Source organism: Brugia malayi (genome assembly GCF_000002995.4).
Source record: "Brugia malayi strain FR3 genome assembly, contig: Bm_v4_Chr3_scaffold_001, whole genome shotgun sequence".
In the NCBI taxonomy this organism is placed as follows: Eukaryota; Metazoa; Nematoda; class Chromadorea; order Rhabditida; family Onchocercidae; genus Brugia; species Brugia malayi.
The window spans coordinates 8,583,036-8,598,906 of record NW_025062477.1 but is presented as its reverse complement, the minus strand read 5'-3'; the positions used below and the strand labels follow the sequence as shown (position 1 = coordinate 8,598,906).

The 15,871-nt window shown below is 31.9% G+C and overlaps 2 protein-coding genes across 3 annotated transcripts; both read right to left on the bottom strand.

The window, feature by feature from the left end:
- Positions 1-1,003: 1,003 nt before the first annotated feature.
- Bm3617 (Uncharacterized protein) lies at positions 1,004-2,720 on the bottom strand (the record flags this gene model as incomplete). Its single annotated transcript, XM_043080475.1, has 3 exons — positions 1,004-1,116; positions 1,287-1,461; positions 2,628-2,720. The coding sequence occupies 3 exons, from the start codon at positions 2,718-2,720 to the stop codon at positions 1,004-1,006; spliced, it is 381 nt and encodes a 126-aa protein (XP_042936409.1).
- A 1,154-nt stretch (positions 2,721-3,874) lies between these two features.
- Positions 3,875-15,092, bottom strand: Bma-tftc-1 (Uncharacterized protein; the record flags this gene model as incomplete). Of its 2 annotated transcripts, XM_043080473.1 has the most annotated exons (29): positions 3,875-4,005; positions 4,769-4,965; positions 5,199-5,404; positions 5,610-5,894; positions 6,235-6,297; positions 6,512-6,662; positions 6,753-6,937; positions 7,206-7,383; positions 7,519-7,628; positions 7,722-7,835; positions 7,989-8,087; positions 8,191-8,374; positions 8,684-8,869; positions 9,167-9,312; positions 9,626-9,700; positions 9,860-9,985; positions 10,057-10,146; positions 10,309-10,422; positions 10,547-10,745; positions 11,447-11,715; positions 12,373-12,486; positions 12,860-12,923; positions 13,268-13,389; positions 13,581-13,682; positions 13,886-14,028; positions 14,144-14,271; positions 14,342-14,603; positions 14,761-14,818; positions 14,958-15,092. In XM_043080473.1, the coding sequence occupies 29 exons, from the start codon at positions 15,090-15,092 to the stop codon at positions 3,875-3,877; spliced, it is 4,236 nt and encodes a 1,411-aa protein (XP_042936407.1). The 2 variants fall into 2 exon arrangements, with proteins under 2 accessions (XP_042936407.1, XP_042936408.1); XM_043080474.1 differs by lacking the exons at positions 12,373-12,486; positions 12,860-12,923; positions 13,268-13,389; ... (4 more) ...; positions 14,761-14,818; positions 14,958-15,092 and having other exon boundaries at positions 11,447-11,553.
- Between the last annotated feature and the right edge of the window lie 779 nt (positions 15,093-15,871).

Here is a 15,871-nt window from a genome sequence, read left to right as displayed (position 1 = left end):
TATAAAGTTGCCCATCTCACCCACAGCTGAAGCCAAAGGAGTCGGAATATAGCACGGCCCAGTATCATCCCATAGCCTTCCAATGTCTCAGTGTTGTGAGACGGATATGTTTGGGATGCAGGGTGTCCCTCGTCGTGAACTTTCAACTCTGTTGTTTTGTTGTCATTTGGAACTAAAGTAAACTGTAACGTAAGGCACTCGTTACATGCATACGTTGTTTGTATTTTAAGAAGTGGTAACTTGTTATGTATGGTAGGTTCAACAATCAAGAATACGTAAGACGTTGGAAATGCAACATCTGTGCAACTTAAAATAGATTGTCATTCTTGCAGGAAAGTTCAAAACCTTTGAAATCTCTTTCTCTGTTTGAAAACATGTTGCGAATAATTTGTCACAGAAAATGAATGCTGTTCAGAGCTGCAATAATTTGAAAGATTGTGCAGAAAATGCATACAGCGTCACTCATAAAAGGTGTGGTCCGTCTTAAGCGAAGTTGCTCTTCATTGCAAATCTTAAGTCATGCGTTTGTGATAGCATGTATCAAAGAGTGTAAAGTTTACTTCATAACAGCTTTACAGCAATACAATTGATATTCTTGATCACCGTGTCAATAATGGTTAATTATCACTGATAGGCATGCTTATTCTATATAAACCATTTATGAAAATTAAGTTCTTTTCCAATAGTCAAGTCTTAACTAGTCTATAGAAGTTAGTGTATAAGTGAAACTGATCGGTACTCCTCCCCGCATATCTCTGCAAAAGAAGAACAAAGTTCCGATGGCCATCAAGCAGCGATATTTTGCACGACAGATGACGACTGCAGATGTATGCATCTCGATTATATCAAAAGGGCATAAATGTGTCATAACATATAGCTGTAGGCTTCAAGTTTTATCATTTCAGTAATAATGAAAGCCCCCAATTACTAAATTCATTTTGAATAAATGTAATATACGTAGGCAGTTTTTGTATCTTGAAGAATACTATACTATGGCACGAAATCAGAATACAAAAATGTAGAGAAACAGTAAGATTAATGCAATGTTCAAAGCTATCAATATGAACGTTGTCCGTACATTCCGTTGTGACACGATTTGTTGCAACAAATGAGACACTGGAAATAAATGTGTTTTTGAGTATTTTTTTGAAACACTAGAAATAAGTGAACTGTAAAAGAATTGAAAGAAGATAAAGAAAAAGAAATGTTTTAGAAAGATAAGCAGTTTGGAAATGTACTCATGTGTCTATCATCCTTCGTTCCCTTGTTGTGAACAAAAAACTCACCGTAATGTATAAGCCCAAGATTGCGCAACGTGAAATCTTCATTAGATCTATCTTTCAAATCCTGTGCTACTGAACGTGTTAGAGCTGTAGACCACAGACTGGAAACACTTTGTTCATTTTCAATTTTGTCTCCCACAAATCGTCGTCCATCTTCATGGTAAATAATTTGTCGTTTCTAGAATCATTTAATTTTTCAACAGCATTATCATTAAATGTTGAGTTAAGGATGAAGTGATTTGGAAAAAATTTTATTTCTAAACATAAAAAAAGATGTACTTTCAGGGCGTTATCGAAGTCTTATCTATAAAAAGAGATAAATCATTGATTTGAAGGGACAACATTCCAAAAATGCCCTAGGATTTCATAACAATACACAATTAGAGACATCAGAAGTTCTGAGTGCAATTCTGTAGCACTAATCAGATTCTCAATGCTAAAAAAAATATCATCACTCCAAGCAGTTTGATGCAAATTTCTTTCTCATGTTGCATATTTCAAAAAACAATCTGTTCAAACTTTGCTCAATCGCTTGCTTCTCTCAAAATTTTCGCACAAATCAATGACTTCAATTTCGCAAATAGCACAACAATGAGAAAATTTTTATCATAAGCCATCCCGCATGGCATATCCCTTTCAGTAAAGACTTTTACGGAATCTTCCAAAATCATAACACAGTTCAGCTCTCAAAATGATATTGTGATCGTTGCGTAACTGGAAATCTCAAGTCACCAGCCTTCACTTCTAATAAATGTAGAGAAACTGCGATATCGCATCGCACGGATAAATCTTTAATATTTCGAATCCCACATTTTCTAATTATGATTAGCAATTCGATAAATTAAAACCATGTTATTTCTTCATTACAAATACGTCATTATGATTTACACAGCATACCATGCGGGAAATCCGGAAACTCTCAACTTTAATAGCCACAAACTGCCTCCGAAATATCAAGTCTCAATGTTTTCATTTCTTTGTTTTCCTATTATGTTATCCATATAAGCAGAAGCAATTCCCACTGCAATATCATGAAAAATTCTCTTAATTTTATAAAAGGATCTCAACTGTTTCCACCAGCGGTGCCATACTGTCTTCACATCTAGTGAAAAAACAGCACCATCCATAAGGAAATTAAAATTAATTAACAGAGTGTGTGAAAATCCTGAATAGTGATTTCAAAACTTTATTACCAACAATTAAAACTAAAAATATTTACCACACAAAATATAGTAGTCTTAAAATTCTGTGAGGTCGCTAGGAAATACACTCACGAACCCACCTAGAAACCAACCGAATCTTAGTATTTAAGAATAATGAATCACTGGAAAAAAGACAGCTTACGGTATGACACGAGAACAAAGTTTTATTTCCTTTGGCCTTCTGGAATTCAGCCAACGACACTGGCTCAACTGGACCATTAAAAACATGTAGCATTGTTGCCGTGTAATTAGTAACAAATACTGCAAAAATCCTCTGTTCAAGATGAAAATAGATCAGGACTTGGCAAAAAATAATACCATAGATAATTTTAAGTAAAGGTAGGCGATTTAAAATTTTCTCCATATTCTTTTTTGGGTCTAACAGTTCTTAAAGAAGGTGGCAAACATTGCAGTTTAGACGTAGACTTCAAATATGAAACAATGTTAAAAATCGTGTCTGCAGTTGTTCGCTTTTCAATACAATTTACGGTTCAACAAATCTAATAGAGAAAAAATATGAAAAATAAAAAACAACGAAACTTTTAAAAATTAGGTTTTTAAAATGTCTTCATAAATTTATCACTGAAATCAAATCTACACATCTTAGAACCACTTCAAATTAACATAAAGATTTAAAATTAGATTCAGATGACAGAAAATAAAGGTGAATTTTAATGGATGCTAAAAAACTAAGGGAGCAAATGTGAATTTGTTAGGATGCTAGAAACTCTGAAATTAACCTGAACACATGTCTGTTTTCTTTTTGCTTTAACATTCTCTAGGTAAGCGAAGCACATACAAAAACATAAAATGCGCAATAAAGTTCAGAATTTCTTAAAAAAGTTTATAGAAAAAAAAATCTCTGAAAAGGCAATTTCCTACACATATTTAAAAAAAAAAACTGATAAAAACTGGTTAATAAGAAACGAAAATTTCTTCTCATATCAAGAAATCAAGAACATTTTCATGTTAAGATTAAAAAATCAGACTACCTTCTCCAATTTTACAAAGAAAGGGACTTTACACCTGTCGCAAAACTTTCTCAAGTTCACTCTAACCTGTAGAAACAAAAAAGGGAAAGAAGATACAAGAAAAAAACTCAACCCATCATAGAGACAGGAAACATTAATAACGACCGGTTTGGGTTGGGTATGAACCTCGATTTTCCTTACTCCTTTTGTCATTCTTCTCTCAAAGAAAAATAAAGAAAAATCATTCAATCAATAAATGTAGATGAGCAGAGTTGATTTAACCACTTTACTAAATTGCAATGTTACAGCTGAACTTCTATAGATGAAAAACATGATTTTGTGAACTCGAAAAGGAAATTAAAGGATAAGCAAGGGAACAAAATAGATAAAAGTAGGGTTACATAACTCGAACTGGCAATTAAATGTCTTCTGGACGAGTCGATTTAAGAACTGCAGGTTGTGGTACCGTGCCAAATATTCGTGAAAATTGTTCCATTGCATTTTTGGTCGCAGACACATAAAATACATCTCCTTCCACTTCCGTTTGAACTGAATAAGTTGGTAAATATATACATGGTATCAATAAATTCCTAATTGGTCAGCTTGAATATTAGTTTTTTCTAAGTTCAGAATTCATCGTTTTCAAACACATACTTTCTTTTAAATATCCTGAAAGTTAATTTCTGAATATGAACATGTTTCTTTTTTCAACAAATCTTTTTATATATTCGCCAAACACAGCACTCAACCACTATTTTTTAATATTATCTTAAATTGAAATACATGATGGATTCTTCCAAAGAAATGCAGTGCGATAGAAATTACTAGAATATTGAACATAGAATTCAACCACTTTATATGTATTTTTCTTTCAATATTTTCATATATTCATTATTTCATATATTCGCCTACATCTTATGTTTCTCTTTTCAATAAATGTTTATCCAACTTCACAATTCCATCCAAAATATGCCTTCACCGTTACAAAATTGTAAATTACTTATTTTGAATGGGAGAAGCACACTATGAATCAATCTATTCGTCATAAGCAAAATAAATCTTATAATTAGAAAAGCAAGCGACATTTAATGCAAAAAACTAAACCTGATCAACCAATATAGAAAAACATGATCAATTTTCGCAAACTACCAACCTTGATAAGGTTCCCTTAAAATTTGCAACAGCTAAAACTTAGCATCGTGTAGAAACTAGCTATTCTTATAATTTAATTGAAATGAGTTGAAATGATATTTTAAAATTAACAGACAACCTGACTTTTTGAATAATGGAATATAATGGGGTTCAAATTCACCATTTTCAAACACAGATCTTCTTTTGAATGTCCTAGAAGTTAACTTTTGAATACGAATGCAACTACATAGTTCCAATATTCGAATCATTTCCAGCAACATTCGTGGTTGCAGAACATATGCGAACTGTCTTTTCAATTCATCAATAGGACATCCAGGACGACCAATGATTGAGAACAAGACACCTTCTGCCATCCACCTTAAAATGAAAAGCTTCAACTTACTGCCAATCTTATGTATTTACAGACAACTATTCTTCTGCTAAACCGTTTTAGCAAGATCAACAAAATGAAACTAAGAGAATGAAGATAATAAAACACTTTCCAAAATGAGAAAATATTACGATTCGAAATTAAATTAAAAAAGTTCTTGAAACTAATCCTATTGCAAATTTCGTTCGAAAATCTTTAGAACAAGTTACGAAACACGTACCTCACAGCAGGTGCATAAATTTCACCACATGGAGTAAACCAAGGAGCTGGAACATAGACAAGCTTCCCATAAGGAACAAGCCAACAGTCACTGTAAGCTGGGAGTACATACCTTACCGTATCAACACCAACAGTTATCAACTGTGAATCTTCTACCATTTGTTGCACAGCCAAACTTACCACTGAACCAGTGTTTTTTAAAACTATCTGAAATTAAAAAGTAAACGGAAGATAATTTCTAGAGGAACTGCAATGCGATAAAAATTACAGTAACTAGAATATTGAAAATATACTTCAAAATTCAAAACTATGACCAGAAAATTCCCGACACTGCGAGAACTCTCAAAGCCGGAATTTAATCTCTTTTCTCAAAATCTGATCACCTTTAAACTTTTTGATTTCAAATACTCACTGTTAACTCTTCAATCGACATCCCAATAAATTTCGATTCCTTTATTGCTGTGTGAATTCGACGCAAAAATGAACGTGAGAAAGTCGATTGTAACATTAAATAATCATCAAAATTTGCGTTTCTTATCATTTCTAACGAGTAAATCTGCTTTAGTGAATCTAAAATCTGCTGCAAATCAGGAATATCACACAGTGTGTAATCTCCTTCGGGTTTCACAGTTATCCGTTCCAAATGCAAATCTGCCGACTCCAAATACCGTAGCTGTTTAGTAGCGTTCACGATTTGCTTAAAATTAACATAATTTATAAACATAATTTAAAAATGTAGATTAGAACAAATTTGCAACAATTTTCAAACAATAATAATATACAATACCAGTTTACTAGTTCATGGAATATATTTGAGACCATCTTAGAAATTATAAGAGTGAACAGTAATTAAGAAAATGACTACTCTCTTGAACAAGTTGGTTGGTTAGCCATCGAAACTATAAGAGAAGTCAATAATAAAAATAAATAAAAAAAAACAACAATGTACCGTAAGGGAGAAAAATATGATGCTGATTTTCACATTCTCATTATTTACCTCAATAAGTGAAGCCTGTAACCATAAAATTGTAACTCACTTCTTGAGAAGACGCATCGAAACATTCCAATACATTATCATCCATAATTATTTTCAGCGCAGGCTAAAAAATTTAATTAAGAAAAAAAAAAAAGGCATATTTTAGTAACCGGTTTCAACAGCACAGTAAGATTCAGAATACAAAGTTTCCAGTTAAAAACGATGATACGTTAAGAAGAATGTTCCTGCAGCGGTAAACGAAACAGTTACTTCTAAAGATTTCAGTAATGTCAATTTCACAAAATTTTAAATTATGGAAAAATAAGTATTTCAGTTACTCCTGCATAGAAGCATCTAGTAACAGCTGCAACAGTGCCAGCACTATCATCATCGGCCGAAAATTCTGTGCCACGTTCCATTTCTTCGCTGGATCCAATAAGTTGTTCTAACATGTCCGGATGGAAACGATGATTAAAAAAGTGTCGAAAGCTATAAAATAATTTTCATTTTTTGATGCTAAATTTCATTACCAATAAAGATACTAAATATACACCTACCACTAAAATTATTCAAATTTACTTGAATGATAATGTTGCTTGGCTTTTCCAAGAAAATTTTGAATCTTCAATAGGGAATCTTTGTCTGGTGATAAGGCCATCAATACGAAGCTGTTCGAGTATCCGTGTAACAGCTGGAACTCCCAACTTCTCAAAAATATACTCCATACTTTTATTTGTTAAATCCTGCTCACTTATCAAAGCCCCCTGAAAATACGCTTTGAATATTTTGAAATATTTGAACTGCTAAAAAAGAATTGTTCTAACGATTCGCATTCTCCAGAACTCAATCATTTAAGATTTGCTCCTTTAAAAACTTTCATTAAAATTTTTAAAAAATCATTTCTACCAGAGAAACCAAGTAGCAAAATAATTTAAAAATTGAATCCATACTACCCCAAAAGTTTTGTTGTGGGAATAGTTTGTCTTCTGAAATAAAAAATACAACAAGGTAATTATTATAAGAACTGCGTACCACAACAACGTTGAAAGCAACGCAGTGACGGATCTGATTTGGATCCTTCGGTTTCTGCGATCGTATCGGAACTGCTAAAGTTCTTTGCACTTCTGTTGATATGTTTATTTTACCAATGTTTATAAATTTTTCGAATGATTCATCATCCTCGCTAGTTTTTGGTAATTTTTCCGATTCCCTTAAACATATAAACTCACAGTTCTTAATGGGATTAGATTCCAATTAAAACCTTTGATCAGTTTTTTGAATTTTTTGAAAAACTATATTTGCTTTTGAAAAAAAATTATATATGAAAAGAAGAAAACTGAATTACATAAATAACAATTGTTTCGCCTTATTGAAAGCCTCAATAAAAAATTTCTTCTTCAAAGCTGAATCCGAAATTGGATGAAAAGCAAGCTGGCTTCTTAAGGCCCTCATTTCCTGAAAACTTCCTGCATCATTTCGAAACCAAAAATATCAAACCTATTAGCAACATTTCATTTTTGAGAAAATACAATACGAATAAAACCAAACCTTGAATGAAGACAAATTTTTGACAATCCGCTGCAAATATGTTACACGTTCAGCTCGCTTCATTTCACGAACTCCAGCTGCCATTAAACTCTGCACTGTTTTGGAACGCGCTTCCTAAAACGTCAAAAAATATAGGGGAAAGAACATCTAAACTGTTTCATTGCTAATTCAATTGTTACAGCAAACAAATATTTGCAAAAAACCGTTCTAAACGACTTGAGCAGTAGCGGTGTAAATAACACTAAAATCATTGTAAATAAATAGTACTTGAACATTTTCATGCATAATATCTCGCAGAACAGCAGGTTCCAACCAAAAGCGATACATCGGATTCAAAAAGAAGCCAACAGCCCGAATAAGGATCAACTGGAAATGAAATTCTTACAAGTCGAAATGACATATTCATTGTATTGCTTTCGTATAAAGAAAAAATTTCAATTAAAAACATAAAAATTTTTATAAAAATTACCATATTGCGTTCCAGTGAAGTAAATCTGTTTCTCAGATGTACACGGCGTTGCTCTGAAATAATGTCAACTTCATCATATGGACGCTTCTTCTTTCCTTTAAATGACTTCGAACTATAATAGCTACTTTTACGACCAAGGGAACCAGGATTTGCTCGTACCAATGCATGATTGTCACTTGCTGTTCTATAAAAAAACATAAGTTTACTTAAAGTTTGGATGTCTTACCAAACTCAATCCCAATTTATCAAGCGAGGAAATTATGAATAGTTTTTTAGTTTTTCTTTAAAGCCACTAAATAAAAAAAAAAAAGAAGGCATAAAGAAAACGAAAGACAATCAATTCTTTGTCTACCTTGTTACAATGAAACATGGATAATCAATTAGTTTTTGCTTTTTTAATTGATAAGAAAACTTTCTGGAATAGAAATAAAAGTTTAAGATAACACATTTTTTCAGAGAGACTGGAGAGAAAACATGAACTGGAAACTCGCACCTTCGAAAGATGCCACTATCTGATGGTACTAAAGCTCTGAAATAAGAATTCCACGAATTCTGATAATTCTTTACTCGCGATTCAACAAACGACTTCGTTTTTTCAGTTGCTCGGCGCCATTCATGCAAAAACCAGCTAACAAATTCAATCGGTCGAGGATTGATGTCCCAGTGTCTTCTCAAATGTCTGCAAAAGCATAGGTGATACAATTAAAATCATGCTGAAACAAATCAACTAAATAGAACTTCATAAATGATGATGCTACTGAAACAAGTTGCGAGGCTGCGCATTGCACATTATATTACATTTAATAATGACTGTTTATGTTTTATTAGATGGAAGAAAAACAATAAAAGATTGTTTTTTTCTAAGTGTTATCCAGCCTTTACTGAAACTCAGCTCATACTTCCCATCGACCATATATTAATGAATTCAGTCCTATTTATAATTTTCCGCTATGCCCATCTAAAGGAATGAACTTACATAAAAAAAGAGGAGTCAAAACCTGCGCAGCCATCATGAGGCAAAACAGGTGAAAAAGTTGCGCATACATCTTCAAAAGGTTTTACAATTTGAGACCGGTCGAACATTCCAATTGTATATTTCTTGTACATCCGCACATCTTCCTGCTGAAAATTACACAAACTATGTTCTGCAGTTTAGCAAGAGAACTGGAAATGAATTTAATGAACGCGTAACTACAGACTCGATGCTATTTTGATTCTTTTTTTTTACTTCATGTATGTTTTAAGTGCAAAAACCTGCTACAGATTTATAGAAATTTATTCAGTTTAGAAAAATACTTCAGCGCTCTAAAATTTGGAGTGAAGCATAAAAACTCAACAGGACGTTTCGCCGAAAAATCAGAAGCGCTGATGGATTTGACAAAAGCACTGATAGAACCAAATGCAAGGCAAAATCGAGGAAAAAAGAAAAATTAACCGATGTTTCCATTCTGAATGATAATGGTGTGCTTTGCACAATTGCTCGCAGATGATGCCAATAATAGATTACATCCTATAAATGACTGAATTTAAGAATTAAAAAAATGTATCAAAAATAGTGCTTTAATTCTATCGTTAGTATAAGAAAATGACTGAAATATGAAATTTGGATTTGAACCTATCAATTCCTTGCATTTTACTTGGAAAATCATTAAAAATTTTCCAAACATACATCCAATGTGTCGAATATATATTCATATTTGGTGTACTGATCGATTGGCATTGATACACGGCAGTATCCCTTCTGTGAAGTACTCGTATCGCGTAAATAACCACCACGAGCCAGGTAGAAGTATTGCTAAAGAATGAGGAAGCTTAGAGGTTCCAGCATAGATTACAGTTCAAATTTTTTTTAAAAAAAGAACTTACCAGTTCTGTATTTATTACTTTTTTGGCATCTACAGTCGGACCAACTCTCGCCAATCCGAAACCACACAACGTAAGCAAAATGTGCTCCAGCTAAGAAATCAAAGACTGAGAAGTTGCGGTTATAATTAAACACACTTATGAGAACTTAAGTTCAAACTATTAGCAGTAATGCAAAATAACAAGCACTGATTAATAATACAGATAAAAATACATTGGTTACTCATATGCTTCTAAATTTTTATGTTATCATACCTGCAGAACGGCTTTTTTATTACTCAACAATTTCACACGTATATTTATTGGAAGATCACTAATTAACATATGACGTAAAACTGGATCCTTCAAATAGGATTCGATTACTTCCACCTACAATTAATTCAATATGATCAATAATAATGATCTGATTGATCGATTTTTTTGTGAAGATTAGAAAATAAAGGATAAAAATGTGAAAACGAAAATTTTATAGGGAATTTTAAAATTAAGTTACCTTATTTTTCATATTCACAAACAACACATAGATCGATAATGGCAATACATTTATCAAATCTTGTAATAAGAACCATCCATGTGGCAAATCCTGATGCGAGGGTATCGGTGGCACGAAACGATATGGGGATTCATCATCCACATAAACCGGACACTGGCTGACTGGCATTCCTGGTCCAGGCGCTTGACAAGGTGGAAATCTATATGTACCAATATAAGCAAACAATGGAAATCAATAAATAAATTAGTAAATCAATGGGAAAATCTATAATTTCCCCAAAGAAATCCTCATTTGGAAATTAGCAAACTGAATATTATGCTAAATACTAACTGGTGTTGGTATTTTCACAATTTTATAAGTCACCTTATTTTATTAGAACTGTTAGTTAGTTATAACAAATATAAACGTGAAATTGTTATGCTGAATACAAACTGAATATTATGCTAAATACTAACTGGTGTTAGTATTTTCACAATTTTATAAGTCACCTTATTTTATTAGAACTGTTAGTTAGTTATAACAAATATAAACGTGAAATTGTTATGCTGAATACTGTCGTAAAAAACATAGATTTAAAACTGCGCGTACTCCAGTATATCCAAAATATAATGTAAAATTTTAAATTTATTTTCAAATGTAGTTAAAAATTTTTCACTCAGTATATAAAAATACTCGGAGCTCAAGTTACATATTCATATAAAGAGAATATATAATTTCATCTTTAGAAAATTGATATTAAGTTCCAAAATCCAATTTAATAAATTCTTCATATGTATGATCCATATATTAAAGAATTTACATGGAAAGTAAAGTGCTTACATAGCAGCATCAATAAGAGACAAGTTATGAAAGTACAGTTGCAGTGGTAATAACAATCCAAAACAATGAAAATCCATTTACCTCTCCCATACATTTGGCTTTGTTCCTTGCGGCAATCCGTACAAGCAATGCCAGGCTAACTGATGTATTATACAACATCGAATCATTTTATTTTGTTGACCATACATATCACTGAGTAATCGAGTGTTCAATAGTAACTTTTCACTAGTTGAACTACTTTCATCCACTGAAACTGCATTTTCACCTCTACATTCAGTCTGTGGGAGAATGATTCCTGTTTCACAGTTGATATCCGGCGGTTGAAATCCGAAGTGAGTTCCTACAGTATTCTGTAAACACATGCAAATTTAACACTAATGAAAAACAAAATAAAATATACAAGAAAGCTACAGGAGAAGAAAATCACAACTTGTCATATAATTTTTTGAGATAATTTTCAACGGAAAGCAACTTGATTCTATTCCGGCAAAAAATATAAACATTAGCGTTGGTGAAAGCTTAACTTATTTATTTCAAAAAAAATTTGAAAACATCAAACTTTCATCCTGAACTAAACCTGCTTCTTTTCAAAGGAAGTGATATTCCCGGTTCAACTTATGCTTTTGAAATTCTGGATAAACTTTTAGCCCATTGTTAGCCAAAAACAAAATAAAATAGGAAATACATTTGAAATAAGTGTTTGAAAAAATCGAATTTTCAAATATATTCACAGCACATTTTTCTTTTTTTTTTTTTCAAAATTTTAATATTTCTTTTTATAAGTTGAATGAGCCAAACATTTGATCACAAGCCTCCTTCATAATTGGTTTTAATAAACAGAGCCTTAAGCTCAATAGACAAATTTCCTAGTATGTTAACAAATATCCAAGAAAAGTTATAAAAGAAATACTTCATCATAAACAAATGCATTTCTTGAGACACTAAAAAAGCTATTATTAGTAATTCTGCTGCCAATACAACAAATGTAAGACGAGTAAATTTCATACATAACATTGTTGCTCAGGAAAAATGATAGATAAGCGTCGCATCATTTGCAATCGAAACATTGCCAATCTTTTATCAACCGTCATTTCTTTTAAACTGTCATTTTCAAGGATTTCCTGCAGTATCATTCATTAGATTATGTCAATCGATGACACTGCAACCAACAATTTTTTTCACGAGGACTTTTATTATTTTTGACGTGTCATAATTATTATTTCCACACAAGTTCATTACCCTTCATAAATTACGATTTTCACTAACTGAACACGCTTATAAAGGAAAAAAAAAAAAGGAAGAAAAACTATCCACTTTGAAATTAGTCATTTATAACATATCTCGCAAATGACAGTCAATACTGTTTTCAACGTGATTAGGAGGCAAATTTGGAAATGAAGGACAATTAGATGTGTGACATTTATAACAAAAACGGAAGTAGCGTATTTTTACGATATTAATTTTGTTAAAAAATGTATAAGAAAAAGTACTTACAGCATCTTCCAAGGTGAAATCAGATGATTTCTCACCGTCTTTCTCTGATTTCTTATGACTGAGTCTGCAAAATGATTTTCTAAACTTCCTTACCTTTTTAATTTAACATTGTGCTATAAATTACTATATGCATAAACAATTTGAAAAAAAAAAAATTCTTTACCAAAGGTTTGCACATATAGCGAGCCTTTGGTAAACAGCATTTGAACAGCACTCGAAAATGCATTTAGTATTTGAAAATTTTTGAGTGAAACTTCAGCTTGTTTAACATGCAAAGAACAAAGTGGACAAAAAGAAAAAATTGAACTGAAAAAAAAAAAAAGACAAGAAACAGCAAAAATAATAGTGGATATTTCCAAATAACTGGAGCAGTAAATCTGCAAAACTCATGCATCCCTTATAACAAACCTCAACTGCCCATGTGGAAATACACGTCCCCTTTCATTATATTCACTAATCGTTACGCGGATAGCTGCTTCCACTTCTGGATGTGACGCTTTAGCTATGTCACTTTCAGTGATAACCAAAATCTAAAATTGAAACATATTTTATTCAATTTATATAGGAAATATCTTTTAATCAATTCAAAATTCAATGGTATTTACGTGTCCAAGTGCTTCTACCAATCACTTCGTCTCCTCATTTAAATAATGAAATTTAAATTGTGGAAGTGATGTCCACGTTATTTAAAAAACAACACACTAACAAAGTAAAGATTTACTTTATTCGATCGAAATTCCTCAACAACAACGGTCTGGAACATGTGTAGATAGCCCTTCTTTTCAAGTGCTTTCAAACATTTCAACAAAGACTTTTTATCAATCTAAATGATAGAAAAAATTAGTTGTTGCAAAAAAATATACAACGCGATAAGACGTTTGCATAAGGAAAAATAGAAAATTTAAAAAATTTTTAACTCGTTTTGTTTTCTTGAGGATAAACTGAAGCAGTTTCAAATACTACTATATTCATATATTTATTTTCAACAGAAAAAAACTTTTAGTAGTCGAAGAATACATAAAACACCTGATAGCGAAGACCATATCCAAGTTCTATATCTGTGATAATTTTCATAAAATGATGAATTGTTACAATAACACGATGTTCCTTCAGAACTTTCATTATATCAATTAATCGTCGCAATGAAACATCACTCATTCGTAGAGTGCCTGAATCAATGTGAACAACTGGCTTAAAAATTTTTAATCTTAGTATAAAATTCTTTTTAAAAAATAGAATTTGACTATTACTTTAATTTAAAACAGGCACATTTTAAAAACGTACTCAAATTAGTATTCGGAAACTTCAGAACTTCGCCAATCCTAAACGGACAATCATCACCGACCACCTCTTTCCAGTTTTTAAAAAGATAAATGAAACTCTCTGGATGAGCAGCTACTTTCCAGTAATACCTGGAAAAGAAGTCTTAAGTATTACATAATATAAATATTTCCGTATCAATATTTAGAATAAAAATTTCACTTTATGCATCTGATTTTGCCTTCCATTTTCTGATATTGTCCAAAATGATCAGGAAATGATTTTATTCCATTCACGATATTTGCTGAGACTCGACGATTTCCAGCTTTCGCCCTTGTATCCATTCCATAAGTTTTTCCGATTTCATAACGTCCTATGCCTTCAGAACCAGACTGCCGTATTGCTGCCAGTGTCAGATCGAACGGAGTACGATATAGAAACAGTGGCGACCACTCACCTTCTTTGTATGGAAGGTAAGCATTTTCTGAACATTAGATCACTTTTTAAAAAGTGAAGCAAATGTAAAACTATCAAATTTATAAGATCCTCTAAAGAATCACATTGTTTCTCCCTGTGCAATGTATCCGATTGGTTGAAATATAAAATATCACCTCAAATTTTGAATTATTTCATCAACTTACTATTATTGATGTTCAGAAGGCAACGATATGCTTTAGATGTGCAAGCTTCGTGAACGTCCTAAAATGAAAGAAGTGCTAGTATTCATTTTTATAAACTTACTCGCAAATTTTGCTACATATTTTTATAGTTCGACATTTAATCTTACAAACATGAAAAATGTAAAACAGAACTGAATGTACGGATAAGGAAATGTTACAGATGTATTTATTGGACTGGATACACTATCAAGCACATCTCCAGCCTCATTCTCTTGAATACTGATGATTTCCACTTCATCAAGAAGCTCTATCCTGCTTTTTCGCTTTCGATTAATCTTTGTAACAGAAGCCATATTTCTTAAATCTGAAACTGAAAACAAACAACGAGATGATATTTATATGTTTAAGCAGTTGAAAGACTAGGAGCAAAGAAAGATCTGCACGATATCCGTAAAATATCTATCATAAAGTCCATTCATGCAAATTTACTACACTAAAACTTCAGCTGAACTTTCATGTATGGAATACGTTACCTAGCTTCACTTCTAAGTTTGCTAATACTGAAACAGAAATAGAAACTAGTCATAACTGAAACAGGGGAAAGAATTGACACTGACATAATAATTTATTTTCGTGTTATGCAAAAGTACCAACAATGCAATTTTGGAAAAACTTCGGAAAATAGGCAAATTCTTGCTCACAAATTTATGGTAAATTATAGCTCATACAACATCATCTGGATCCATGATGGTATCGAGAAATGATTTAATACAATTCGGGAAGCTGGTCTAATTATGATATTAGCATGCCATTTTCAACAAAAAGTTGAAAAGAATAGAAAATCAAACTAGAAAACCAACTTCAGCGTAATAATTCTAACATCATCAATAGTCGAAACAAAACTTTATCAAAAAATTGACGCCATACAAAATTCACTGCAATTCAAACTTAATTACATGCAAAATTAAAATATTTCAAAAAAGGAAAAAAGCGAAAGCTTTAAAAGTAATGGAAGCATTCTTTTCGCTAACCGCTCTAAAATGATAAAACGAAATGAAATGTAAACATGCATGGAAAACACAAAGCATAATATAGAGTTTCTCTCCCATATTAATATCGGAACTGTAAAAGA